General features: G+C 45.5%; 1 protein-coding gene across 2 annotated transcripts; it reads left to right on the top strand.

Moving 5' to 3' along the window:
- Positions 1 to 438: 438 nt before the first annotated feature.
- Positions 439 to 27496, top strand: DSTYK (dual serine/threonine and tyrosine protein kinase). Of its 2 annotated transcripts, none has more exons than XM_064471868.1 (13): positions 439 to 833; positions 8328 to 8713; positions 14825 to 15488; positions 18006 to 18280; positions 18664 to 18747; positions 19906 to 20082; positions 20371 to 20500; positions 20870 to 20915; positions 21650 to 21782; positions 22012 to 22125; positions 22607 to 22721; positions 23826 to 23960; positions 25010 to 27496. In XM_064471868.1, exons 1-13 carry the CDS (start codon positions 593 to 595, stop codon positions 25195 to 25197), a joined length of 2688 nt encoding a protein of 895 aa, XP_064327938.1. In that variant the 5' UTR covers positions 439 to 592; the 3' UTR covers positions 25198 to 27496. The 2 variants fall into 2 exon arrangements, with proteins under 2 accessions (XP_064327938.1, XP_064327937.1); XM_064471867.1 differs by having other exon boundaries at positions 440 to 833; positions 20759 to 20915.
- Positions 27497 to 27850: the final 354 nt, after the last annotated feature.

Below are 27850 nucleotides of genomic sequence, written 5' to 3'. Positions count from 1 at the left end.
CCGCGGCCGGGGCTCCGCCGCCGCCGCTTCTCCCCGGTGCGGGCGCGGCTCCTGTCGAGGGTTCCGCCGGCCGCTGTCATCGCGCTGCTGCTCCAGACCACCCCCGCGCTCCTCCCAGCCGGCCCCCGCGTGCCCCCCCGCGGCTGTCCGTGGGGGGACCGAGGCCCCGGGGAGGGATTGGCAGGCGCGGGAGAGCGGACCGGAGCGCCAGGCCCCCACAGGGAGCCCCGCCGGCGTCACGGGACTACAGTTCCCATGAGCCCCCGCGGCGCAGCGGGACTACAGCTCCCGGCATGCAGCGCGCCCCGGGGTCCGCCCGGCCTCCTCCCCCTTTGCCCCGCGGCGCCCCGATAAAGGTTCCGCGGCGCACGCAGCGCGGCTTGCTGAGGCGCTGCCCCTGAGCAGGAGGAAGGCGGCGGCGGCGGCGGGGGAAGGGGAGGCGGGAGGGGTGGGGGGGGGAAGACGAGGAAAGGCCGGCCGCCGGGGGCGCGCCGTTCCCCTCCGGGAGGGCGGAGAGACCGGTAGCGGCAGCCTGGCAGGGGCCGAGTGTCCCCCGCGGTGGGGAGGGGATAGCGGAACGGACCCGGAGGAGATGGAGGGCGACGGGGCCCCGTCGTGGCGGGGTCCCGGCGGGGTGATCCGCGACCTGTGCCGCTCCTTCGGCCACTACAACCGGCACCTGGCGCGGCTTCAGCACAACCTGCGAGAGACCAAGAAGTTCTTCCGCGACGTCAAATACTCCCAGGGGCACCACTTCGCTTCGACGGCGGCTGGCGAGGGTCTCCCCGCCGGGGCTGGGGACGGGGCCCCCCGGGACGGCCCTGCGGCCGGCGGTGAGAGAGGGACGGGGGAAGGCGGGCAGGGCCTGCGGCGGGCGCTGAGGCCTGCTTTTAGGGTGTGTGTATGTGGGGAACGGGGGCGGCTTTTGGGGATAAACGGGGGTCTCTGGGGGTGGGGGGTCCGTGGGGTGAGGGGTGGGTAGGGAGGGGTGGGCTGGCGGCTTGCGGGGGTTGGGGTGCGGGTGGGCGGTGGTGGGTGGGCTGTGGGGGGCGGAGGGCGCAACTGGAGGGGCAGGCGAGAGCGAGCTGGTGTAGGGCATGTAATGGGGGGTGGGTGGGCCTTGGGGGTGCCTGGGGGGTGTGAGAGGCTTTGTGGGGTGCAGGGAGCGGTCGGGGGTCAGGGGGGCTGCAAGGTCGGGGTTAGGGGGCTGCAGCACCTGGGGAGCTGGGTGGGTCGTGGGGTCGGCGCGTGTTTGTCGTGGAGCTCTGTGTGAGCAGCGCCAGGTTTCATTCATCAGCTTCATCCTCATCTGTCACTGTTGACAAACATTTGCTGCTGGTGGGAGCCCTCCTGCTGCGTGCAGAACTTCGTCTTTTCATAAGACTGTCTTGTGAGATGAGTTTAGCGTGACATTAAATATATATAAAGACCTTCTTTATTCATTTCCAAATGGCTCATGAGTCATCTGTTGGTTACTTGTCCAAGATGCTTGTCCATGCTTGTCTTATGCTCACAATTCTGATTTGAAAATTGAAGTGGTGTTGAGCGCTTCTGTCAGTCTGTGTAAAAAACCAGCGTTCCACGTAAGCCGTCAGAATAGAAGCGACCAGTTTTGTAAAAATGTGGTGTCTCTCTTTGTTTACATCTTTCTGTGACTTCCAAGAAGTAGGAACTAGTTGGATTCACTCATTCTTGGTGGGTCTCAGTGCTGTTAGAATGGTAGCCCTCAGCTGGATTTGCTCTTCTGTTTGGTAACTTCTTGTAAAATATTGCTAGTCAAACACAACTGCATCTTTTAAACCCTGCTTACAGGGCTTTGTAGATGTGGGTGCATCATTAATTAAATATTCCTGACATAAGATGCAGATTTCAGCAAATATTCTACCTGGTTTTTTTCTAACACAAAGCACTTATAACCTTCTCTCTTGTTTTTTTTTTTTTTCTTTCCAACTACCTACCTTGACCCACTTTGACTTTACTGCTGAATGTGTTACCAACTGGCCCTTAAGTATCAGGGCTTCAAGGAGGGGCTGACTGCTTTAGAGCTTGTTCATGCAAACAGTAATAACAGCGTAGGCTCTCGGTTTGGGATTTCAGACTGCAGAGGTTGTATAACATTTACTGTTCTTAAAACTTCAATCAGTAGTTTGCAAAGGGGTGAAGTGGCGACGTGTTCCAGGTGGGGCACAGGTCGAGTGAATAAACCTGCTCCATGTTAGAAGGTGGGAAGTCATGGTGGCAGTCTTGAGGGGTGTGTGGAAAGAGGGAGAGGATGAAGAGCAGGATTTGGTAAAATAATGGAGGCTGGCAGTTCTCTTAAATGAGTCATCTGCAAAATAACTGTGAACCGATGATTATTATTTTTTTAAGATATGGGAAGACACAAGCCTTCGCCTGAAACCCAGAGCCTTGGTATTGCTTATTACCTTTCTGCCTGAATAATCACCTTTGGACAGTGCTTCTTCATCTGTACGTCTGTAAAATTTTAGTTGTATTGCACGTTTCCGGTACTCTCTGAAACTTAGTGGCTGGCTTTTTTCCCCTGTCTGACACAGGGAGGTTATTTTAAGTGTGAGGACAGTTCTCATGGACTTCAGAACTGCTTTTTCCTGGAATCTGCCTTACAGGTGGTGTCAGAGTGAGAGGAATTTTGACTGAACAGTTCTGCAGACTTTCTGCAGTGCACTGAGGCATGAATGCTAATGGTTTGTGAAATAAAAAGAAACTGGGGAGTTAAATGGACAGGACGCTTACAACCTAGGATTGAAGTGGAAAAATAAACTGTGAAAGTAAATTTAGGTGACTTGGAAACGAAACAAATGTAAAGGGGTTTGCTTTGGAGATACCTGCGGAGCTGGTGTAACAGCATAGAAAGGTAACTGCCCCCTGAATCAACACAGCTCCAGGAACCTAAAGCACAGTCTGGGTTACTCTGTCTAAAACCAGACCTAAGTGTCTGCTAAGCTGAGTAGTAGCCCCTGACCTCTCAGGTAGGCTGGGTGAGTCAGGGCTGTGTACTTGAAGGAGCAGATGTGTACTTGCTTTTACATCCCGCCCTCCTCTGCCTAGGAGGATGACAGGCAATATTCATCGATAAAGGATTGACGAAAAGTTCCCTCTGTGGAGTTAGTACTGGGACTGACTCCTCATAGTAAGAGAAGTAAAATAAATTCAAGGGAAAAAAAGAATTCCCTTCCAGCTACTGTTTATGAGGGGAGGGAGAAAGTCTTGTTTGCACTGTCTGCATTTCTGAAGCATTCAACAAAATATTGTCTGTTTTCTAGGTCTGCTTTGTCGTGAATAGGCTTTTAAGAATGACTTGTTAAAGTACTGTGTGTGCTGGTTTTGGCTGGGTAGAGTCAATTTTCTTCGCAGCAGCTAGCGTGGGGCTGTGGTTTGGGTTTGCGCTGGACGCAGCGCTGACACCCCGGGATGGTTTTGTTCCAGCTGAGCAGGGCTCGCACAGAGCCGAGGCCTTTTCTGCCTCTCACCCACCAGCAAGGGGCTGGGAGGGGACACGGCCGGGACAGTGACGCCAACTGACCCCAGGGCTGTCCCACACCGTGCGGCATCGTGCTCAGCGCACAGAGCCGGGGGAGGAGGAGGAAGGGGGGACGTTGGCAGGGACGGCGTTTGCCTTCCCCAGGCACCATTAGGCGCGATGGAGTCCTGCTGCCCTGGGGATGGCTGAGCACCCGCCGGCCGAGGGGAAGGAGGGGAGGAATTCCTTGCTTTGCTTTTGCTTCCCCTATTAAACTGTCTTTATCTCAGCCCACGAGTTTTCTCACTTTTACTCTTCCGATTCTCTCCCCCGTCCCGCCGGGGGGGAGCGAGCGAGCGAGCGGCTGTGTGGGGCTGAGCCGCCGGCTGGGGTTAAACCATGACACTGTGACAAACCTGTAGCTTTAGCCTGCACAGGTCTGACAGCTTTTGATTCCTGGTGCTGCTAGCTAGCGTGTTTTGTACTGACTTTCTGTAAAAGAAAATCTTAATTAGGGACTCAGGAGATTTTATTAAAATGTGTAAAGATACTAAGGAAAGGACCCAGCAACTCTGCTTTCTACTAATGGTAGTTTTCTTTATTCTGTGCTTGAAATAATTTGAACTTTGACCTGGAACCTGAGTTTTTTGATATTTCGTTTGCCTTATTTCAGAAATTTCTGTAAACAGAGCTGTACTGCTTGTGCAGATATCCACAGCCTCTCCAGGGCTTTGGTCAGCAGCTGCGGTGTTACCTTAATGAGTGTGAGCTGGGGGGAAAGCCCAGGGCTTGGTAACCTAATGGCTCAGTACATAAATGTATTTCGTAGGGCGAGTGTGTTAACCAGAGGGTTTGGAATGGTTTTCATCCTGATGCTATATTGACTGAGGGTATATATCCTGGTTAAAATGTGACTGGTCTGCCTATATTGCTGTGATCCTCAAAAGGTTAGGGCTCCTATTGTGCTGTTAGGTGTGTCAACATAAGAAGATGGGGTTTAAGACTAGATAATGTGTGGAGGGCTGGTTGGGAGGGTACTTGAGAAATAACTCCTCAAATAGACGGGAGGAGGCAATTGCTAGCAAGCTTCGAGCTAAGCAGAACATGAAGCTTGGTTCTGCAGACCATGGGGGCTTCTCCTGCTTGTGGTGGTATATGGATTCATCATGTGTCTTCTCCTGGATTTAACGTCACTGTGCCGATAGATGTGCGGTGGGGTGGAATTAAAACTTGGTTCATATAACTGGGTGTGTTAATCATAAGTCTTGTGGTCAAAGCATGCTGCGAGTCACGGCCAGCACCGCAGAAATGTAAGGATTTCTTTGAAAGGTATTGGTATTTGCAGTAAGTAGTATGAGGGTCTGGCCTTACTTAGGCACTGTTGTCCATATGTATTACTGAAAATAGAATAGAAAGACCAGCAGTGTAGCTGGCCTTCCTTGAAAAGGGGATGAATAAATGCTTAAGGCTTCTATAGATTCCATAAATTCAACCTAAGATGCTTCTGTCAAGTGTTTGACTGAATTTTGAGATTAGTCTTGGTGAGAGACGTCCTTGTTCTTGGACAGACCTCCTCTCATCAAAAGGAGCTTAATCGGATGCACGCGCTTAAGGACTCCCCCTGGAGCCATGTTTTTTCTGAAGTGTTTATCACATGTCTCCGAAAGATACAGTGTATGGATACAGTATGTAGCACCAGCTAAAATCTTTGGCAAAAGCCCCATCATAAGCAAGAGCTGCTCCTGTAGATATGGGAGTCTCCCTGTATCTCTTCAGTAAGCAAGTTCTAAACCTACTTTTTGTTAGGTACTGCAGGAGGTAGTATTGCTCCCAACTTGAATTCTTCATGATCAGATCAGTGGCACAGGCTATTAAGTACTGTATGAATGTTTTTATCCTGTGCCTTATTCTGATACGCAGAAATAGTCATACACTGTCCGCAGTGCAGAACATGAGCAGTAGCTCCATCGCTGTGCAGCTCGCTTCAATTTTGAGACCTTGGGGTCACCATAAGACACCCGGTGGTAGCTACACACAGGGTTGAAACTGCCATGACTTGGGTGCCTTGATGGTGCGCTGGACTAGTTGTGATATGGCTGAATCTTGCTTTTTTGGTGCGGCTTCCAGGTTTGTACTTCGCATACCTGGAACATTGCGGCGTCACGTGCTGTTGAACATAATGGCTTTGTTGCTGATAGTGCTTGTAGTAAACTTGTTGAATAAAAGCTGGTCACAGGGAGGTTGCATGTGTGAAAAGATGAAAGGCGTTTTAAAGATTTAGCATTTAGGTATCCATTCTGTGCTTCAATAATTTTAGCTAAGCTGCTGTATTTCAATCGTTTAGGGCCAGCATTAAGTACCTGTAAATACAGAGGCCGCCCAGAATGAGCAGAGGGTGCAATCTGCCTCTGCTTTTCTCTTCAAAAGCCTGTGCAGAGAAGGCTTCACGGCCTGTACAATGCCTTCTGAATGGCTTTTTTCATGCTTGGTAGCTGAAGAGCGAGCCTGAATTCCAGTTGAAGTTTCAATAGATGTAACCAGATCAAAGAAATTCTTTATCTTGTAGATGAAGGCTTCAATGTGCTATTTGTGGAGCTTTGCTGATTTTTATCTTCTGTGAGCCGCTAGCTGGATTCTGCCTTGCACTCGCTTGATGTGGCCACTCTGCTATGGTTGGGGAACTTGAAAGGCTGTTTAAGAAACAGTTATGAAGAGTCACACTTCAAGAAGTGATGTCTCCCTTAACCTTTTCCAAACTGTTGGTTTATGGGGGTCAGTGTCTGGGGTGGTGTGGGACAGAGGTGCAGGAGAGGGGCTTGCTGAGGCATGGAGAGGGCTTCCCCATAGCGTGGTATGGGATGAAAGGCCTCCTCTGATGGAGAGAACCTCTCCAGCAGTCCTATTTCCAGACTGCGAATTTGAAGGAAAGGCAAATCTTAGGCAAGATGATAAAGAAGCCTTAAACTGGGTCTAAGACACAACCACCTACGCATGATGTTGCCCCCGATTTGAATGATTTTAATTAAAACAGAGGGATGGAATGCTATCAGAATGAGGACTAGAATAGCTGTTGTATGTTATCTTTAATTTGGTTAGCAGTGTTGAGGAATATCTTAGTATATGAGAGTATGTTGTTTTCTTGGGGCTTGAGACACTGAAACAATTTTAGATGCCAGAACATGACTCATTAAAAGAATTTTAATAGCCCTGGTATTAAAACAGGACCTTCCCCTACAAAATCCCTGCTGGTGCTTCTCTGCTGTATTGTATTCGAGTCTGTCTTTAAACTGTCACTCCCATCAGTTTGCCTGATATCAGGGCAATCGTACTGGTTTATAGCCTTCAGATTTGCCTGGTCTTTTGGGGACTGGTGTCTCCATTTGCCATTTCATTCTTGGGTGCCATCTGCCTTCAGATCTGGGAGCAGGGGCTAGCCCTCTGGCTGTGGTGGAACACTAGCTGTTTTGTACTCGCGGGGATTGTGCTGAAGAGCAGCAGATGGGGAATTTGTTTGTATCCGGTTTTTGTACTACCAGGATTATTCTGTTGCTGTGCATAAGGTAACGCAAAGCTTCTCAGACTTCAGCTTAGATGACTGAGCGTGGGAAACGCTGTATTTAGGACTTGTAAAAGAATACAGAAGCTAAATTAAGTACTGAGACTGAGAATTAATGTAGTAAGGCAAATGCAAGGAGTTGCAGCATCATCATGGACTAAGAATTCAAAGGGCCTGGTTAGTGGGATGGTACAACTGATGATTCAGATGGAAGATGGGTAAGGAGAGTGGTTACAGGCAGTGCCGCTACTCTGAAAGAGATACAGATGTCGAGTGACTTCCTTTTGCAAACTAAATTCTCTTAAAATTAATACAAATCTGGCAAACCATCCCTATTTAATTCAGCTGTGTAGGTTAGGAAAGATGTGTACTGTTAGTGCGATCAAGGGAATGAAGATGTTTCTTCTTGTTTTAGACTGCACTAGGAACCTTCTGGCTGCTAGCAACGAGTCTTCCCCTTGGCTCATATCTATCCAGGGTGGTGAAAGTGTGACAGTTTATTTAGGTGCTGTGATTGTATTTCTGTTGTAGGGATTTGCTGGCAGAGGCTATTAGTTCTGCTACCATGTCTCAGCAACCTTGGTCTTGTCATCTGCTTCGTGTAGAGAAGCAATTTTGCAAGACTGCCTTTCCTTGAGGCTAGAAAGGAGGTTTTGCTGCTTTAATGTCAATGATCCTAGACTTTGGTCAACAAGCTTGTGCAGAAATACTCTTGGGATTTGGTAGATGCAAAGTATTTGACATTAAGTGTGTGAGTGGAACTGTCACCAGTTCAGAGTTGACGGAATTTATTTCTGATATGCAACAGGAATGTTCTGTACAGCCAAGCCATCAAAACTTGGGAAGAGTTAGCCTTAGGGACGTCTTGGGCCTCCTTGAACTCTGGAGCAAGGCGAAACGCTGTTCCAACCTGAGGCAAGATTAGCCCTGTGGTTGTTTCAACCTTGACAACTGTTTCCTCTTGACTTCCAGGGCCTACCATTAGTCTTCCACTAACCTCCTGAAGAGAGCTCTGTGTAAACGCTTTCTGATGAAATAGGTGGGGAGAACAGTAACATGTTGCCTTAATGGCTTTGTGAGAATCAACCTACTGTGGACCTTGGCGTTGCTGCAGTAGAAATGCTGAATTGCTGACACTAGTTTCAGGACACATAAGCAAATTCTTGGTGCTATGTGGGTTTCTTGGTGGGCTGTGGGGCAGTGATGTCTGAACTTGTGTTCAGCTGGCTTAGAGATATGAGACTTATTGTTCAGCCAACCTGTTCTAATGCGGTCTGTCCTCAATTTTAGGGCAGAATTTAATTTCCTTCCCTCGCCATGAGGAAGAGCATCTCCAGCGGACTGTGAGCTGGCACCCTTGCCTTCTGATTCTTGGCCAGAACTGTAATGCCAAATGCCAGTTACTCAACATACTGCTGGGTGAGAAGCTGCTCCCTACCACCAAAATCAGCAATGAGGAGAATTGTAAGAGGCGACGGATCCGTTTCACACATGGCACGCAAACACGGATTAGCCTAGCGCTGCCTGAGCAGTATGAACTGGTCCACATGATGGCAGCCCACCGGGGGCACTGGGACACGATACCAGAGGAGGACTTAGAAATTCGTGGGGACAGCGAAGATCCTGCTCACCGGATAGCGGAGCTGGAGGTCATGCTGCCATACTCGCTACTAAAGGTAAGTAGGTGTCCATGTACCATCATCGTAGCGAACCTGAGGTGTAGCGTTTATAGTCCCTAATAAAGCTAATGGTGTAAACTCTCAAGCATAGGAATCTCTTGTAAATAAAGAGAAGCTGGAAGTCTGGTGTTAGGATTTTAATTGGACATAGCCGTCTAAGCCTGTGTGCTTTTGTGTCAGTGTTGCCTCTTAGCATTATCATTCCCCTGTAATGTTCCATCCATCTCAGAAGCCAACCTTACTCAGATGTAACTCCACGTCTCTTCTAAATTTTTATTCCAGTTTCAAGGTCATTCAGAGTTAGCTTTGCTGTCTGATAGAAGCTAGAAGCTGTCGTACAGGGATATGTACTTTTTTGTCTCTGTCGTGAAGAGCTTGTCAGAAAAAAAACCCCACCTTAATTCCAACATCTGATAAAATGATCTGACTTGATTTGAGAGGGTGGCTTTTTACATTTCTGTGGTGTCAATGGAAACTGAAGGTGCTAAGAACAAGACGGTGGGAGCCTGTTGTCAGTGCCATTTCTAACACTGTTAGTATCTTCCTTTGACTTTCCTTTTACTTGTCCATAAAACGTGTTCCTGTCCTGTGAGTGTTGCAGTTTGGTGTTTAGCAAATACCATTAAAGGCAAGGGTAGTATTTTATAGCTTTCTATAGCTTTCATAAGCTTTCATTGCATTTCGTATCTTACATCGAGCCTTTGTTATTGCAGTAAAATACTTCTGGAGCATTGTGTTTGGCAGTCCAATATCTGGAACAGCTTATTCTTAAACATAAATTGCTTAAGCGCAAAGAATGTGATCTGTTGTCACACAAATAAGAGTATGGACTTCCCATTTGAACAGTAAAATAGCAAGCTAATTTTTTCTGGACATACAAATCGAGGCATGATTGTAAATAGGCAGAAAATGAAGACCCAGTCTGGCTTCATCAGTTTGAAGTAAGTGCTACAAACCCAGCCTGTAGCTAAATTTAAGCCTGTCCTAATGCGAGAAGCCGAGTCAATGCTATCTTGTAGTGTGTCTGTGGCTTCCAGTATCTGCTGAAAGAGAGCACAAGTGCCATGTTTGTATCTGTATGTGAGGCATCCACCACCTTCCCAAAGAGCACCAGCTCAGCTGCTGGTGCTGCAAAGTAAATGCCTGTTCTGGATCTTCTGCTTGTAAAATCCTGCCTTGCTATGCATAAAAGAGTATTTAGCTTTACATTTATTTTACTTGGTTACATTTTTATAGGGGCCAGTTTAGACACACTGCAGTTTACAACCCTCTTTCAGATTTCTCATGTGAGTGACAAAGATCTCTCTGTTTGCCTTTGGTTATATTTAGGACACTTAGATGAAAACAGCTACTCAGATTAATTTGAAAAGGGTTGGTGAAATAAAAAGCTCTTCCAATAGAAGGAGAGGGAGGGTGAATCACAGCTAGCTTCAGATTGGTTCAAAGGATTCCTTACATGAATTCAAGGGGCTAAAGGAAGGACCAAAAATTTTTAAAGCTGATAGGAGATGCCTTTTAGCAGGTAATGGGGCTGAGGATAGCTTCGTGTTAAATTACAGGAGTCTGACCTCCTCTTGAGACCTGTGCTTTTTTGCACCCTTATAGCTAACGTGCATTCTCCAGCCCTGCTCAGCAGACAGAGACAAGAAAGGTTTTTAAGTAAATATCTTCTAGTCATGGACGCTCCTTCTGTAACTAGTGGAATATGTATCTGGAGCAATAATGGATGAGTTTTTTGGACGCTATCCAAAGTTGCATGTCTGCAGAACTACCCTGAAGGAACTTCTGCTTTTTCTTAACTTGTGAAACAAAACTAGGAGTCTAATAACAGTTGCATGCTTGATGATAACGTGATATTCAGTACAGATCTTACAGATTTCGATTTGCCCAGGAATCAATTAATTTGGAGGAACTCAGTACCTTATGGGCAGAGGGGGAGGGAAATCAATCTGCGTTTTACCCTACTTGTTACCTAGAATCCCTGTATTTTCATCTGTGTGGTTTTCTCCCAATAGCAGAATGCTTATTAGTACTGTGTTTCATAATGACCTTACACTCTAGATATTAAAACACCTTACTAGTGTTTGAAGAAACGTTTGTGGGTCCTTGCTGTGGACTTGAACAGTTACAGGAGATGAGAATTTCCTTTGTGGGTTTCTTTTTGAAATCATGTTCGTTCCCCATAGTGAGGCTGCCATCAAAGGAGCTGTCAGTGACTTCAGGACCTGGGGAATGCTGTGCAGCTTTTCAGGCCTAAGCATCTCTCACTGAGAGGCTTAATTGCCCAGGCTGGCTTGGGCACCTAGATTACACGCTGCTGTTTTGTGCAGGCACCTAATGCTGAATCATGCTTCTTGGTGAAGATACTTGTTTGCTAAATCCAAACTCATTAGTCATTACTATAGTAAAGAAAGGCTACGTTATTTGTAAGTTAACAGTATCCAAATATCAACTAAACGACGTTTTTTACTTGGAGATAAATTCGAGTGTAGAATATACCACTTCATACTGAACTGGCAGTGGAGCACCCTGAGTTTTTTTTTGTCTGATATTCAGGGTGGGACCGTGCTTGCATTTCTGTGTTACTGAAGGATGTCTTAATCAAAACTTGTTTCACAGAAAAGGGGGTGAGGAAGAGGGAGCCAAAAATTTGATTTGCATGGGTTGGCTGCTGTGAGAACACTACCTTGTGCTAATAGGTATGTGAACTTAGTTATTTTTAAATGTAAAATATCAGGGAAGGAAAAACTTTGGCAAAGCTGTTCTATTCCTTGGGGATCACTGTGCACAGGAATGCATTTGGGTCATGGGGAATAATCCATCTAGCCAGACAGATTATTGATTTATAGTGGGAGCAAACAGTTGGCTCTTTCCCTAAATCTTATCAGTTGTGCCCAGAAGCCAAAATGGACTTCTCTGAAGTATTGGTTTGTCTGTACGGTACAGCTGAAGGGAGGAGGACAACAGGGCTGAAAGCTTCCTTTTTCATGCCTTTGTCTTGCTTTGTGCTTCATGTGACTTTGAGTTGCAGGCTGAAGGGTTTTAGCTAAGGCTTGTAGGGCAAGAAGAATTTTCAGCTGCTCTGACAAAGCTGGAAGATGAGTGAAGAAATACAAGATGGTTCTAATGAGCGCTAACAGAAGAACTGAATTAGTTTGGGTTTGTTGTTGCATTTCTTTAGGTACTGTAGCAGTGATTCAGGTCATATGAATTAGTAGTTGTCACAAGTAGCAAAGAACGTGGTTAAGTACCGATTGGGTGGTTATTTTAACGTACATCCTGCTTAAAACTTGGAAGAACGTGCCCTGGTCTCCTTCTTGAGAGTATTTTTAATGTCTTTGCTTATGGACTTCATGCAGAAAACTGAAAAGCTTTCACGTTGGCTGAGACACTCTTCCTTCCACGTAGCATCAGTTTACTGTGGGCTTTGCTGCCGTGCTCCTGCCGTGCACCAGCATCAAATACCTGTAGTCGTCTTTCTCTGTCCCTTTATGATGGCATAACTGAGGGTAGAAGATACTGAAAATGCCAGCTCCATGAAATTATTCTTCCACCAGTGTGAAACCTGTTCTCTACTTTTTCTGGCTTAGTGATGCATCTTTTACAGGGGAAGAGTTCGTGATCAGAGAAGGAGCATTGCTTCTCAGACTGTTCCGTGAGCGTGTCCACCTCACAGGCTTTCTTGGGCTGGCCCTTCCAGCAAAGGTGAAATGAAATTCCCTGATGAAGCAGGGTTCAAAGTCATGCCACCAAATCAAAGCAATTACGTTCTGTAAAGAACAGCAGTGTTTGCTGGAGACCAGAGGTGTAGTTCAGTGTTCTTACCTGGGATTCTTTCTGGAGTTACTGAACTTCTGACTCAGACCCCTGTGGGAATGGAATAAACTGGCAAGACTTCAGAAAAACTGGGGGGAGTGTGTGTTTAAAAAATAAATCCTAGAGTAGAATCTAGGGGTATATACATGCCTCAGATTAACAGGGAGGCAATGAAATTAGATTGCACGTGTAATAAATGCAGTAATTGTCAGACTTCAGTGATTCACAGACTATTCTTGGAAGGCAGAGTATTCAAATTGGCTTAGAAATGACTGAAGGCCCAGCTCAGTCTTTAATCTGCTTGATGGGAGGTTGGGTAAAAATCTGGCTAAATTGGGTTACCTTCTCAGCCCCTCAGTTAACTAAACAAACAGTGATTAAACTGCCCGAAGCCTAGCAAAATAGGACAAGGCCCTCTTGGGACGTAGCGAATAAATGCTTTTTAACTGATTTGGAAATGAGGAATTGCCTGTTGACTCAGTAAAATGGCACATTCAGTGGTCCCTCAATGCATTTAGTGAGACTCCACTTGCCTTACTGTAGGTCAAGACCTACTTGATCCTTGATTTTAATTTTTGTTCTGGGATGCAGTGGTCATCCTGGCATTGCAAGTCCGAATCCGTAGATGAGTATGTAGTGTGTCTGCATGGTATTCTCTTTAAAGAGTATTTTTTTAAAAATTGCTGTCAACAGCACCAGCGCATCATATTTTAAGCAGAAGAGCTGTAACTCTGATATTTGTGTCCCTGGTGTTTGGATTGCTAGGTGGGAAGCTTTGATATTTAAAAAGGGCTGTTTAGTTACGGAAAACACGAATGAAGTTACTTGACAGCAATTTCATGCTTACAGCTGTCAGAAGTGTTCGAGTGTGTTTACAGCAGTGTGACCTTGTGAGAACCAGCTCAAAAATTTTAGGAATCCAGTGTGAGTCATAGGTATTCGCCATATAGGAGTACTTGACCCCTAACAGTATGAGGCTGCATAGACAGTGCTTAAACTTCTGTAGGACATTTGAAACAACAAAAAAAAAAGGCGGGAGGGGAAGAAATGAAGAAACGTTGCTAATGCTCTTCGGAAAAGCCTGAGAGGCCTCTATGGAAACAGGAGGACCAGTTGCTCACGCTGTATTCTGCTGTCTGTGTTGGTTTTCTCCCTGTCTCCTAGAGACAGCACTGGCTTCCTCCTTTGTTTACAGGCGCTGGCGTGAGTCATCCGCCCTGGTGAGTATTGCAGCAGCACACATCTCATTCTGCAAAACCTCCCGTGCGTCGGGCAGGTTTGAGTTCAGCGCCGGGGAGTCCCGTGGCAGCAATGACTTCCTGTTAGCTCTGAGAGCAGCTGGGAGATGTGGTCAAGCCTTTAGTTTTTCTGGTGGAGAAAAAGTATTGAAGAATTCTTAGTTATCCCCCTGCTACGAGTTGAGAAGATGGCACTTAAATTATGTCTTCAGTTCAAAGCCTTTGACATTTTCTTTCCTTATTTTAGTAGAGTGATACATGCAGTTCTAACACTGTTCTTGCATATTCAAAGGTGAATCTCATCCCCTTCCTTGGAAGGGAAGGAAGCAGGTTTCACACCTGGCCCTTTTTAGTGGGGTTAGTAAGTGGTGCCAGCAGGACCATATGACCAAAGCAGTAAAACTGTCCAGTAAGAAAATAAGTAAATAAAATACATCTCTTAGGTTTTCATTGGATTTGAAGAAAGCCATAACTAACTTGTCACAACCATCTGTTCCTCCCTGTCTGTCCTTTGGCTGCGGAGTCTTTGGAATCGGTTATTGTGCTGCTTTGGCAGTAGCGGCTACTGTAGTGCTTTCTGCTGTTGGAAGCTACACTGAAAACCGACAGCATGGATATCTTCTTGGAGAGATGCAGATCTGGGAAACGTCGATGGGGGGTTGAGAGCGTATTTACTGGGAGAGGTTGTTGCAAAGTGGGCAGCTATAAGCTAAAGAATAACGGCTATTCTGCGACAGCACTTACCTGGGAAACTTGTTCTAAGTTTTGTTCAGAGCTAAAACTCAAAGGCACTTGGTACAACATCAGAGTTTTGGAGTCAATAGGCACTAATCCATGTGTGGCTGTATCCCTGCGAGAGGGCTGTCATCACCTTGCAGGTAGGCGATACACTAAAGCATGACGCGGTGTGTGAGACTCCATAACTGTTCTAAAGGGTTTGAGTGTTTCTGGTTTTGCACTTTGTGAATGAATTACAGTGCATTTTTGCATGCATCAGTTTTTAAAAGGAGCTGTACGACCCTTTCTTTTTTCTCTTTACCTCCTCACTTGCTAGGAAGTGGATGTTGTAGTAGCACCATGTCGTGGATTCCAGCCTGCTGAAGCCACCTTGGGAGAGTATGTGAACCAAGTCTTGCCCGTTGTCATCTTTGCCATCAGCGAGGCTGAACTTTCTTCATCAGATGAGAACGAACTGCGTGAAATCAAAGAGAAATTCTCTTTGCCCATTTTCTTCTTCAAAGTGCCAGAGTCGGGGGTTGAGCTGATCGCTCCCAAAAAAACTGATAATGAAAAGTCCTCCCTTTACTGCCAGCTGATGGACTTGGAGTACCTGAGTACCAACCACTGCAGCTGCGGGGCACCCGGTCCTGATGCCGATGCCCAAAGCATGCTGGTGGAGCAGTTCGAGAAGCTCCGTCTCCTAAGCACTTTCTCCAGGCAGGTGCTTCAGAAGCATCTCGTGGAAGCAGCTACCGGTTTAAATGAGGTGCACTGCCGCTGCCTGAACATCTTCATCAATCAGGCTTTCGACATGCAGCGAGACCTGCAAATCACCCCCAAGCGGCTAGAGTATACCCGCAAGAAGGAGAATGAGCTGTATGAGTCTCTGATGAACATTGCCAACCGCAAACAAGAGGAGATGAAGGACATGATCATAGAGACGCTGAGCAATATGAAAGAGGAGCTCTTGGAGGATGCTGCTAATATGGAATTCAAAGGTAACTACTGGCAGGAGAGCAATGGGAACGAAATGGTTAAGGGCTTTAAAGGAGAGTGGCAGAGGGATATTTGCCATCTGCCAAGGGATGGTTAGTGGCAGTCTAGGCAAGGGGCTTTGCAAGAAAATTCAGAACTAATACACAAAGGATTCTTCTGTGGTGTCTCCTGGGTAAAAAGCACTGTCCTTAAATGAGAAGCCTGGACATACTAAGTCGCGATTTCTTATAAATCAGACGTTTCCCCCAGAGCTTGCTGGACAGTTCTGGATTAGGGTATTTTACTTCTCTGCTTTAATTCCCTATTCTGCTGAAGAAGAAAAAAATAACTCTTAACTTTGCCTCAGTGGTTGTGTGGAGACTTGGGAATAAATCTGTCCTAAGAAAAGAAGCTGTTTGAGTTTTAGTGATGAAGGCTTGGTTTGTGTGTTTTCTGCTTGATTTCTTTGTCTGAGAGAGGTTTGCATAAGACTTTTGGGTATAGAACCTCCTAAAAGGAAATCCTTCAGGGTAGGTAAGGTTTTCCCTTTTTTAAAAAAAAACAAAACCAACACAACATATTGTGCTCCTGAGGCCTATGCTTGGCATTTAGTGTGTGTTTTGGGGAAATGTGAGAATTCTCACTACATCTTCTCGCACCAGAACTTCCAGGAACACACAAGCTGGAAGCATACAGAATGATGTGTAAACTGCGAAGGGCGAGAGGCTATCCAAATTTTGTCTGCAGGAATACATGGTCTATCATAAGCGGCACAGTGAAGATCTGTAGGTTGATACTCCCCAGCTCTTCTCTCCTCTGCTTGCTAAGCAGACGTTTTCCGTAACAATAATTTCTGTTCTAAGGAAATGCAGTTCACTGGGCTGATGGGGAAAGATTTTTCTATTTAAAATAAAATCAGAGATAACTGTAGGCAATAGGCTTAGAAGAAATTATTTGTTGTGAATTGAGTGCTCTTCTGAGGCACAAGAGAGGTGAAAGCTCGGGATAATTTTGTCTGTCTTTATTTACTTCCTCCTAATTTCAAATTGGAGTGTTACCTCCTGGGACAAAGAGGAGAAACGATGGATTGCGTTTAATCCTGCAGGTTAGGGTCTGGATCTCTTTGCTTCTGCAGGTGGGAAATGGGTAGGATCTTTCCCGTTTCTTGGAATGCTGGCTTTGTAGTGCCCATGCAAAACATTGTCCTCATAAAGAGCTCATTTTAATTGCAACATTAACCTATTTGCATGCTGCAGAAAACCCCAACAAACAGCATACACTAAGGGTGTAGTGAGTGTGTTAATTCTACCTGTTTAGGGCTGCTCTTACTCCATTATGAGGACAGGTAATAAATCCTGTATTCTGCCTGACCCACTCTTTACAGACATGGAGCGCTGTAGTGCCTGAGCTCAGGATCCTGTATCTGCAGGAGTATGTTTAGGGGCAGCAGAAGCTAAAACACATGCAGTAAATGTGTGCGTGTGTTTCTATGTACAAGTATCGCTTGGAGTACTTAGAGTGTAGAATCTTGATGGCTGTCAGTACTTGAAGCAATATCCCAAAAGGAGGAAGATGTTATTTTGAGGAGCTAATGCCATCTGCTGATCACTGGATTTGTTTTAAGTAGGCTAGACGGTTGTTGGCCAAAATCCAGAGACAAGGTCTTCAGCTCCTGGTAGCAACGTGGTGCTGCTCAGCGTGGTTACTGTGTACGAGTAGGGATTGCTCAGTGTTGGTTTAAAAATACTGAGTGGTCATCAACCTTTTCAGGGTACCATGAAAAAAATGTCACGTAACCGACGTGGCTGTTACATCACTTTCTTTGTAACATTCAGCATCCAGCAGTGCTTATGGATTGCAGCGTGGCCTGGCAGCCTTTCCTGAGCTCTGCTTCAGGTAGAAAGACAGCTTTGTGCTTCTGCCCTTTAGTTTTTGAGGTGATAATTGACTTGTCACCACTGTGTGACTGTAAACCTGTAGCAGCTACAGAATGCTTGTGCAGAGTCTATCAGGTGTTAGAGCTGAGCGTCCTCTGAATTCGAACACCAGTGAATGGAAGCAAACATGCAAATATTTTCCACCTTGGTCAGATGTGATTTTCAGCTTCCCTGAAACTGGAGTACCAGATGTGCATTCCTGGAGCTACTTGAATGCGTTAGTACTTTCTATCACAGAATACCAAATTACTCAAAATCTGTGGCGCTGGTTTTGGGACCCCTGTAAAACTGGCACTATAGTGTTAGACACTCAGACTGGCAAAAATCCAATCCTTTGCAATAGTCAATATATGTGGTGTTCTGTTGCTCTTGGGTTTCTTTGTATGGCTTAGCAACGCTGCTGGCTTCAGGTGATACCATCTGGGTGTAAAGTAATGAACCTCTGAAGGAGCAAAATAGTGCAAGAGTGTTTGGAGCAGAAGCTGGGTAGACCGGGGCTGCGCTATAGCTCCTCTGCAAAACACTCAGAGCAGCTCTCGGTAGCCGTTATTGCAACAGTGACATGTTGAGTCAAAAGGTGCCTCTTTCTTTTCTTTCATGCAGATATTATCATTCCTGAGAATGGGGAACCTGTTAGTTCCAAGGACATAAAGTGTTGTATTAAGCAAATTCAGGAACTGATTATTTCTCGATTAAACCAAGCAGTTGCCAACAAGTTAATTAGTTCTGTGGACTATCTGCGAGAGAGCTTTGTAGGGACTCTGGAGAGGTGTCTGAAGAGCCTGGAGGAGTCCTGGGAGGTTTCAGTACATCCTGCAAGGAGTTTGGAGAAGTCAAAGGATGTTTCTGTACACATCACAAGCAATTATCTCAAACAGGTATGGTGGCTTAAATGGCTGTCTAGAATAGTCTTAATTGCCTTTATCCTCATCCAGCGAGGGTAGTAGGACACAGAGATGCTCAGTGAAATTAGAGGAGCACAGCTCTGGAGTGTGTGTGGGTCTGGTGTCACTAAGGGAGGTACGAAAACTGGGGAACAGTCACCTAAAGGTCTAGTACTTGCCTTTCCTAAATCTGTATATAGTAATCAGATCACAGCCCAGAAGCACCTATGAACTTAATACAGTAAATGGATTGAACTGAGTGAATCATGGAGTATCCCATGGAGTGTCAATTTTCTCATTTTCAGAGGGTCTAGCAAATTTTATAGTGACTATCACTTGCAAAGTTCCCATACTTCCATCTTTCCCCTGCTTTCCAGATACTAAATGCAGCCTATCATGTTGAAGTCACTTTCCACTCTGGCTCAACAGTAACCAGGATGCTGTGGGAACAGATCAAACAGGTAGGGGCGTCTTTATCATTTATTTCTGGTATGTGCCACTGTACAGTGAAATGGTTTTGGAGCAAAGAATAATGTGAACGCTCGTGGCTGCCCTGTAAATTTTGACTCTGGGCACATGCGTTGGAAAGCTGTTGCTTCCCCACTCAGCACTAAGGCCATGTGTCTGTTTTATTCCTTGAGGTGCTAATATTTAATATAAAGCAATTACCTCTTGAGTGTTTCTTTTCTGTTCTGAAACAGCAAAGGAATGATGATCAGCATTTTGAAACTCTTGCTTTTTGTTTTGGGTAACTGGCTGTTTATTTGGGGTTGGGGGTTTCTTGTGGGGTTTTTTGTTTGTTTTGCAGTGTGTCTTGATTCAGGTCAATTTACTCTTCTCCCTCCAGAGCAGACCAGGTTTCCTCAGGTGTTTGTTTTAAGTTTCTGTTTGTTAAAGCATTCTCTTTCTGAAGTTCCTGCTCTGAGCTGTTGATGACCTTTACTGCCTTTTCCCTCTTAAGATTCCGTGTATGGATGGGTAAGAGGAATATGAGTTTTAGCAAATGGGTACAGTGCAGACTGGGTGGTAACAAACCTGCAGATTCCTCCTTCAGCCTGGGAGAAGGATCCAGGCTGGGTGTGCAGCAGCTGGATTTCTGTGGCTGCTAATAAAGGGTGGGGCAGGGCATCTTAACCACCCAGCAATTTAAGGGAAGTGGTGTGCACCGCCACCTAGGATTTCTGCACCTTGGCAGCATGTCTACCCAGCAACAAGCTGCTTCCTAAACTGGTGAAAGCTACAGTGAACATGTCTCTTCCTGAGTCTCTGGGTTACTGCTTATGCTGCCTGTTCTTCCCACCTACCAGCTGCACCACAACTGTGTGGTTTTCCAAGCGGTGGCTGTCGAGCTACCTGTGTTCTTGGTCAGACATGAAAGGATGGTTGGCTTGTAGGAATGAACTGAGCAGATGTTCAGAAAAATCAGATCTCTTAGTGTACAACAATATTGTCACCAGTACCTTTAAACTGTTTGTAGTTACTGTAAAGTAATTATTTAGCCCAATTCTATATGCAGATGACTGTGCATTTTTGCAAGGTGTCTAAGCAGTCTGAGTAAATTGACTGACCCTTTGCTTTTTTGTGTGCTAGTGCCTTAATTCCGTTTCCTGTTTTACTAGATAATCCAGCGCATTACGTGGGTCAGCCCACCCGCCATCACCAGTGACTGGAAGAGGAAAGTTGCTCAGGATGCTATCGAGAGCCTCAGTGCCTCCAAGTTAGCCAAGAGCATTTGCAGCCAGTTCCGGACCAGGCTAAACAGCTCCCATGAGGCTTTTGCAGCTTCTCTGCGACAGGTGAGTGTGGGGAGCTGTTACAAAGGAGGTCTTGTTTTGTACGTTGGCACTTATAGAAAGAGGATTTTTAATTGCAGAGATGACTAAAAGAGCAGCTCGTGCAGTTAATGCTGCCATTCTGGAGGTAGAGGTGGCAGAGCTGATGTGAGTGCCCTAATACAAGATCCTATTTTTAAACGAGGCATGCTTTAAGTAGGATCCCTCTTGGTTCTGCAAGGACCCTCAGCCTCATTACGGCAGGGCTTCAAACCAGGCAGGATTACAGTGTGGATGCGATATCTCTTGTAGTTAGAAGACGGCCATTCTGGCAGGCTGGAGAAAACAGAAGACCTGTGGCTGAAGGTGCGGAAAGATCATGCTCCTCGGCTAGCACGGCTCTCGCTGGAGAGCAGGTCCCTCCAGGATGTGCTGTTACACGGTGAGCATTGTGCTTGATGTTCTCTGTATTATCTTCTGCTCCCTCCTTCCGAAGCAGTCAGTGGGTGTAAAGGAGTAGGAGGGGTGTTTAGCTTTTCACTCAGCTACTTCAGTGAGCCTCCATCTGACACATGCTGAGTACCTTGAATTGTGCAGCTGTTGGCCCATGAAAAGCTCGGGGCTGCCAGCTTGGTAGTGTACGGGAAGAGATAAACATGTTTTAATGTCTAAAACACTAAATGGATGTTGTGCCTTACAGGCAAACCAAAGCTGGGCCGCGAGCTGGGCCGAGGACAGTATGGCGTGGTCTATCTGTGTGACAGTTGGGGAGGGCATTTCCCATGTGCACTGAAATCTGTTGTTCCTCCAGATGAGAAGCACTGGAATGACCTTGCACTTGAGTTTCACTACATGAGGTGCGTATCGTAAGGGCTTTCCTCATTCCTCGTGGATCTCCTTCACTGCACTGCTGCAGACAAACGCTATTTGCATTTCCATGGCAGACTCTTGCTTGCTGTAGTTCTGCTCTCCAGTTAGTGACTTGACCTCATGAAATGCTAAGCTGCCATTCCTAGCAGAGGCAAGACAGCTTGCCAGCGCCACTGTGAAAATGTAACAGGCACGGAGTGGTAGGCAGGCGTGCTCCTTCCTGTCTTAATCTGATTCTTTGGTACCTTTGCCGTTCAAATGCTTGCTGTTTTGCAGAGTAAATTAGAATTAATAGAGTGTGATAGCAAACAGTTCTCCCCTGATTTTTTTGGTGTTGAGTCATCCCTCCTTTCCCAATCTTTCTCTGCCCTGTCTGAATTTCCAAAAGAAAACGATGGGTCTGCACTGCAGGAAACAGCTTGTTTTCAGTAAGCAGCTGCAGGCAGGTGCTGCACTACAGACAGCTGAAATCGTACAGTATTTCTTTGGTACTATAACCTTTAATAAGCTTTCTTGAGTTTAATTGCATCAGACGGCTGTATATCGCTATGGTCCTCGCAACTGTGGGGTGCTGCGTTTTACTGTCGGCACATGGTACGGGTGTTACTGTTGTGCTAAAGCTGCAGCTCTTGGGCATTTTTCCCTTTACAAGGTGAGGCTTGGCCTGGCGTGGAGGGAAGGATATTAAAAGGATGAGTTTTCTGTGCTGAACTTTCTCTAGGTCTCTGCAGACGCATGAGCGGCTTGTACATCTCCATGGTTCTGTGATAGATTATGGCTATGGAGGAGGCTCCAGCATTGCCGTCTTGCTGATAATGGAACGGTTGCACAGAGACCTCTATACCGGCCTAAAGGTAAGAACAACCTCTGTGTGTATGTATTTTTATGTATATGTATATTTAGAAATTTTCATAAATGTTTATTTTATTTATATGTATATTTTTAATATATACATTTATCTAAATATCTATTAAAATGTAAACCAAAGATAGGATTGCTTAATTTTCAGTGTTTTTGGAAAATAAGAGTAAGCAAAAGCGACTTCCCCTTGTAGGAATTAAACCTGCTGTGTTTGTTCTTCAGGCCGGGCTAGAATTAGAAACACGATTACAGATTGCCTTGGATGTAGTTGAAGGAATCCGTTATCTTCACAGTCAGGGACTTGTGCACCGGGATATCAAACTCAAAAATGTCTTGGTAAGGAAAACTCTTGTATCTGGCTAATCCTCGAGTCTTATGAGGCCCTTTTAGTGGGAGGGAGAAGCATAATATAAGTGAAGTAATAGTTTTCTTCATACAGGATCTTTTAACTTGTCTTGCTAGCCACAACGAGCCTTGCAGTGAGGTCTCCCTAACTCCTGTTCAGGCAGAAAGCCGAGGGGAGAGCGAGCGGTAGAGTGACTCCTCTTGAAGGTAGAGAGCTTGAGCTACAAGTAGCACTTCCAGTTCCCAGTTCTGTTAAACCCCAGCCACACCCTCTGTGTCGAAGACAAGCGAAGGCACGTCTGGTTACTGAGCTGAGCTAGGTAAATGTCCAAGAGCAGCCACGCAGAGAAGCTTCCTTAAGAATGAATGCCCAACCCTTCAAACATAAAGAGTTTAAAAGCTTAATAGTAAAATGCAATACTAAACCTGAGAAGTGTGGTTATCAGCTGCCTGTCTATGAATTCTCCTACAGCTCGACAAAAAGAATCGAGCCAAAATCACTGACTTGGGGTTCTGCAAACCAGAAGCCATGATGTCTGGCAGTATTGTAGGCACACCCATTCATATGGCTCCTGAGCTCTTTACAGGTATGCTTGTTGATTGAATCCACTACTGTCTCTGGCTTGAATTTTGAAGGCCATTACTTTGAATTAATATCTCAACTTGCTTATGAGGAGAAAAATAATTAAAATAAATCAGAAGGCTCCCTGCTTACAATGCATACTATGTATATTTTCCTTTATTTTGAGTCTCAGTCTTAAATTTTTGTTTACTTGAAAGAACTGTGGGATTCATAAGCTTTGCTGAAGCAATCAGTACTTTTGCAGTTGGAAAGTTAAATTATTAGTTGTTAGGAAGTGGGAAATATTTGGCTTTTCAGAGGCACATACTTCAGAAAGATTCCTCTGGTTTTGGTGTGGGAACCAAGTAAGGAATTTCCGAGCTGTTACTAACACGTGGAGTGTGTTCAAATTCACTCTGTGCTTCTGGCAGGTACTCTGTAAACATTTTTCCTGAGCAGGCATCTTAGAGCAGCACTTAGAGCTCCATACTACACTTACCAGAATCCTTTTGGTCTGGGATGCTGTCCCTGCTTTGACAAGATTGCAAGCAAATTGAAGCAATCCTATTTTTGTTTCATTTAGAAAATATTATTCAGGTGGTTCTCAGTGAATACTAACAGCGAAATACCCGTGGCTAGCAGGCTAGACCTTGACCTTACGGGGGGAGCGTTGACTTAGCCCTTACTGTGCTCAGTTTTTTCTTATTCAGCAGGTGAACTTGCTGTAAATGAGTAATTGCTGAACTTCTGGATTGAGAGGCTGATGTTAGCTCTGTCAGACTCCTGTGCTAGCAGCAGAGCCAAAGAGAACTGATAGGCTTACAAGTGCTGGTGTTTAAGTCTGAAATACACCTGAGCACCTGTACCTGCTGTGGGCCCTGAACCCCAGCTTGGGAACTGCAGGTACGGCTCAAGTGTATAAATCCTCTGAGAATGGAAGGTCTTAATTTCTATCCTTCCACTTTTGGCAACGACTCCTGATGCGTTACTAGGCTTCGTACATGTCTGCCCTTCTGGCAATGGAGCTGTGGTTTTAATTTGAGGAGGTAGAAGAGTGAAATTAGTTCTCAAACTGCTCAGTTTCCAGTGATGATGTTTGCCCTGCTGATGAAATGTATTTTTGTCACAGGAAAGTATGATAACTCTGTGGATGTTTACGCATTTGGCATTCTGTTTTGGTACATTTGTTCGGGGCACGTGAAGTTACCAGAGGCTTTCGAGAGATGTGCAAGCAAAGATCACCTTTGGAACAATGTTAGAAGAGGTATAAATGGCTCATTTTGAACTCTATTGGTTGATGCCTTACGCTTGAGTAAAATTTGAGAGGCGATTAGAAAACCCATTTTATCCTCTTGGAACTGAAAGGTAAAAATTCAAGTTGTGTTGCTTCATCGACGGTCTAAAGAGTAACGCTGATCTAGTTAAACTTGGACATATTCTACTGAAAGTCTAACTAAAATTAGCAGGGAATTAAAAAACCAAAAGGCTCCCAGTTAACCACTTCCTTGCCACGGTGTCACAAGAGCTGTGCTGGCACACTGCTTCAACCAGGCAAAGTAGTACAACAGTTACGATGTAAACCAGATCCCAGAACCAGCCAAGCATGATCCCCTAAAGAATGTGTAATCCCTTCCAGTTTCTGGAGGCCGTGGAGATCTGTACGTTCAAGCGCTTAATATGCAACATGCTGGGGAAGCTGTCACGGATGGGCTGGATGTTGAGTAAAACACACCTGCTAGTTTTTCCCCAAAGTATAAACCTATTCTTGTGCCTGCGTAGGTTTAGTGTAGTACTTGTGTTTAGCGGTAGCCTAATCCCTCATGCTGCGTCATGGTATCAGAATGCTTTACTGCTTTGTGTCCTTAGCTCCTGTCCGAATAATCTCTTCCCTTCTCATGTGAAAAAGATTAACTCAGATGAGCGAGTCTCGCATTTGGTCAGAAGGCTGCACTCACCGATTGTTCTCATGTTGAACTCCTCCTTAAAAGCACCGTTATCAGTGAATGGGGTGGGTCTTGGTTTTTTTATAGAAGAGGGTACTAAATTTTGCTCCTAAATAGCTGTAAAGAGGAGGCTCCAGTGAAACTAAATGCTTGGGCTGTCCTCTGGAAGCAGGCGTGATCTGGGCGACATCAGCAATGCTTCCAAAGATCTCAGCAGCGTTGCTGAAAATGTAAGCTTTTATCGAAAGCATTAAACCCCAGACAGTCCACTTGGGTCGCTCCAGCCTGCACCAAAGTAATGAGCATCAGACAAAGTTCCCCTCAGATCTGAGGTGCACTGATGGTAACCAGGTCCCTCTCCATTTTCCAGGAGTTCGCCCGGAGCGTCTGCCGGTGTTTGATGAGGAATGCTGGCAGCTGATGGAAGCCTGCTGGGATGGAGACTCCTCCCAGCGCCCTCTCTTGGGGATTGTTCAACCTATGCTGCAGGGGATCATGGACAGGCTCTGCAAGTCAAGCTCTGAGCACCCAAATAAAGGGTTGGATGACTCTACTTGAAAAGGAAGCATAGAAGAATTTTTAATTGTGGGAGAATTCTGAACCCCTGACTCGGCAGATGGCTTCTTCAGATGTAGCTCTTTGTGGCTAACGTTGAGTGGGACAGGTAATGGCAACCAGAAGATTGCTCACAGAGGTGAGACCTCGGGGGTGTTCCTTCTCGAATAGCGGCCAGAGAAATCTCCCCCGGTACACCCCGTCGATGCTAGTTACCCTGCTGCAGCTTTTATTATGGAGTTGTGCAAATAAGAAAGAAAATCCACGCCCTTGAACTGAGAGGGCTTTTTGCCATTCCCACACAAACACCGATCAAAGAAAAGCATCTTGTGTGTTCCAGGTAGTGTCTGTGTTGCTGGGCATTGGTCACGACAGTCTTTACTCAGTCAAGTAAAAACTCTTCCCATTAACTGATGGTCCTCGGTGGCCTTTGGTCCACACAGCTATCCCAATCGCTTATTGATTGGCACTAACTACAGTGCAGTCGCAGAGGAAAGAGAAAGCAGAGGCTCTAGGCTAGAAAGTGTTTAGAAGCTAAGAGCATCTCTGTGTGAGCTTCTTGCAACACTCAAAATGTTTACATTGACAGGAGCAAAGCTTCCGTGTTTTACCTAAGGGGGTTTATCTACTGTTCCACTGCAGTGCAAATACCCCAAGTTATAAGCTATTTATCTCTTACGTACCCTTCACCTCTTTCTTATGTAAACAAGCTCTTCTCCCATAATTTTGCTTCCTAATAGTTATTTGAATGTCTGAAGAAACGTGACCTTTCTTTTACAGTCTTCTGGTAAAATGGAGGACTGCTCAGAGATTACATATTGTAATACCGAAACAAAGTCATTACAACTAATGACTGTCCATGGGGAAAATGCCAATTAATTTTAATTAAATTTGGGGTTTGAATTAGTTGTAAAGGCAATGACAGTTTTAAATTGTGCTGTGACAAACAGCTGAAGAAACCTTATTTTTTTTTAAAATATGTCTTTTAAAGTCACATGCTTGGTGAGAGCATACTCGAGGGGAAAACAGGTCATTCATTCTTCAGTAGCTGCATATTGTGGCTGTGTCCGTTCATCTGATCGTTTCACTCTGGGATGTCTAATTCGGCTGTGTTGAAAGGAATGAAAAACGGGGGGGAGGGGAATCCTTCGCAAGGAAGGCGTGAGCTGGGGTGCTCCTTCCCAGGAGGGCTGTGTTTGAAAATAATATCCTCACCCTTTGCCTTTTGCATGTCTGGGGCAAGATTGGTTGGTCTTAAAGTAACGTACCTACAGGGTGGAGGCTGAAATAGAAAATGCACTTTGTTTACTACATGAGGAAATACTGAGTTGGCAAGTTCTCCCTGGGTTTACCGTTCCTCCCAGCTGCAGGGGATGAGCATGCAACGGCTTCGTTTCCCAGGAAAGCTAGCATGCCGCATCCGAAGTAGTAGCGTAGGCATGTGGCATCACTGCACCTTGTTGCTGGAATTTATTGCCTAGTATACAGCGAAATTACAACCCATAGCCTGCCTGTTAAACAGCTTGAACAAAGGAAAGGGATACGTCACCCTGCAGTGTTAGTTTAGTTTAAATCTTCCTTTCTTTGTGCAATAAACAGGATTAATGCTTTTTTATATATAAATAAGACTTTTTTTTTACTTACCTGCACATGTGGGCATTTTTCTGGTCTGTGATGGCATTAACAGTATGATTCTATACAGACACAGCCTTGCCAGCTGCTCCAGCTGAAAGCGCAGCAACCAAGAACCACATGCGCAGCAGAACAAATACTTTACCCAAGCAGAAGCGTTAGGTGTTTCACTGCCATGGTGCACACTCACGCCACCAATGACACTAACAGTATTAACTCTGTTCGACTGTGCGTGGTGGTCAGTAACCTTATTTAAGACTAGGAGAGTCAAGGTCAGTCTCTGGCAATTAATAGATGTAGCTTGTGTAAATAAAAAAATGTACGAATAAAATTCAAATCTCTGTATATGCAATTCCAGGAATGTCTTGTATAGCTTTTCCTGTGTAGCCCTCTCCAGCCACTTCTCTGCCTTTGTATTGTTGTTTGTAGCGATGTTGATGTCTCATTTCTTGTATTTGGTTTGCCTTTTTGCATGTGCAGCATTGCAGATCTGCAGGTTTTCCCAAACTCACTACAGCTGCCTCTCAGCGGTCTTCTTTATATCCCATGGAAAAAAAAAAGTCTGCCTTACTGAACTTGTTTTGAGAGATTTCAAACACCCTCTTCACCTTTAAAATCAGTGTTGTTCCCCACCCCCCCATTAAAGCAAGGAAAACAAGGTGAAAAATTACTTCAATAAAAGACTCCACGGACTGTATGTTGAAAGGGGTTCCAAACTCCACGCCTCTGAGCCTGGTGTGGTGAGTCCAAGCCACCCAAGGTGCTCTTCTCCCAGATAAGGCTGCAGTTACCGCCTCAATCTACTGAAGATATTTGTTACAGTATGTTTTAATGTTCTGTTATAAAAGGGTACTTAACTTGTGCCAGGCAGGGGCCTGGCTTGGGCTGTGATGGACACAAACCAGCGCCTGCTGCTGGAACCGAGCTCCATCCCAGAGGCTGACATCTGTGAACAGTGAGGGATAAACCTCTGCTCTTCTGTAGGTCTGAAGTGGAGATCAGGCCTAAAATGAGTTTGGAAAAA

The sequence above is a fragment of the Phalacrocorax carbo genome, chromosome 23 (genome assembly GCF_963921805.1).
Source record: "Phalacrocorax carbo chromosome 23, bPhaCar2.1, whole genome shotgun sequence".
NCBI lineage: Eukaryota > Metazoa > Chordata > Aves > Suliformes > Phalacrocoracidae > Phalacrocorax > Phalacrocorax carbo.
Note: the sequence above shows the minus strand (reverse complement) of the source record. Positions and strands in the feature narration are given on the sequence as shown.

Bases quoted from the DNA above. Each gene is read 5' to 3' on its own strand.
- DSTYK (XM_064471867.1), top strand. From the start codon at position 593: ATGGAGGGCGACGGGGCCCCGTCGTGGCGGGGTCCCGGCGGGGTGATC. The intron at 15,489-18,005 runs GTAACTACTGGC...TCTTTCATGCAG, and splicing joins TGCTAATATGGAATTCAAAG to ATATTATCATTCCTGAGAAT. The intron at 20,083-20,370 runs GTGAGTGTGGGG...TATCTCTTGTAG, and splicing joins TTGCAGCTTCTCTGCGACAG to TTAGAAGACGGCCATTCTGG.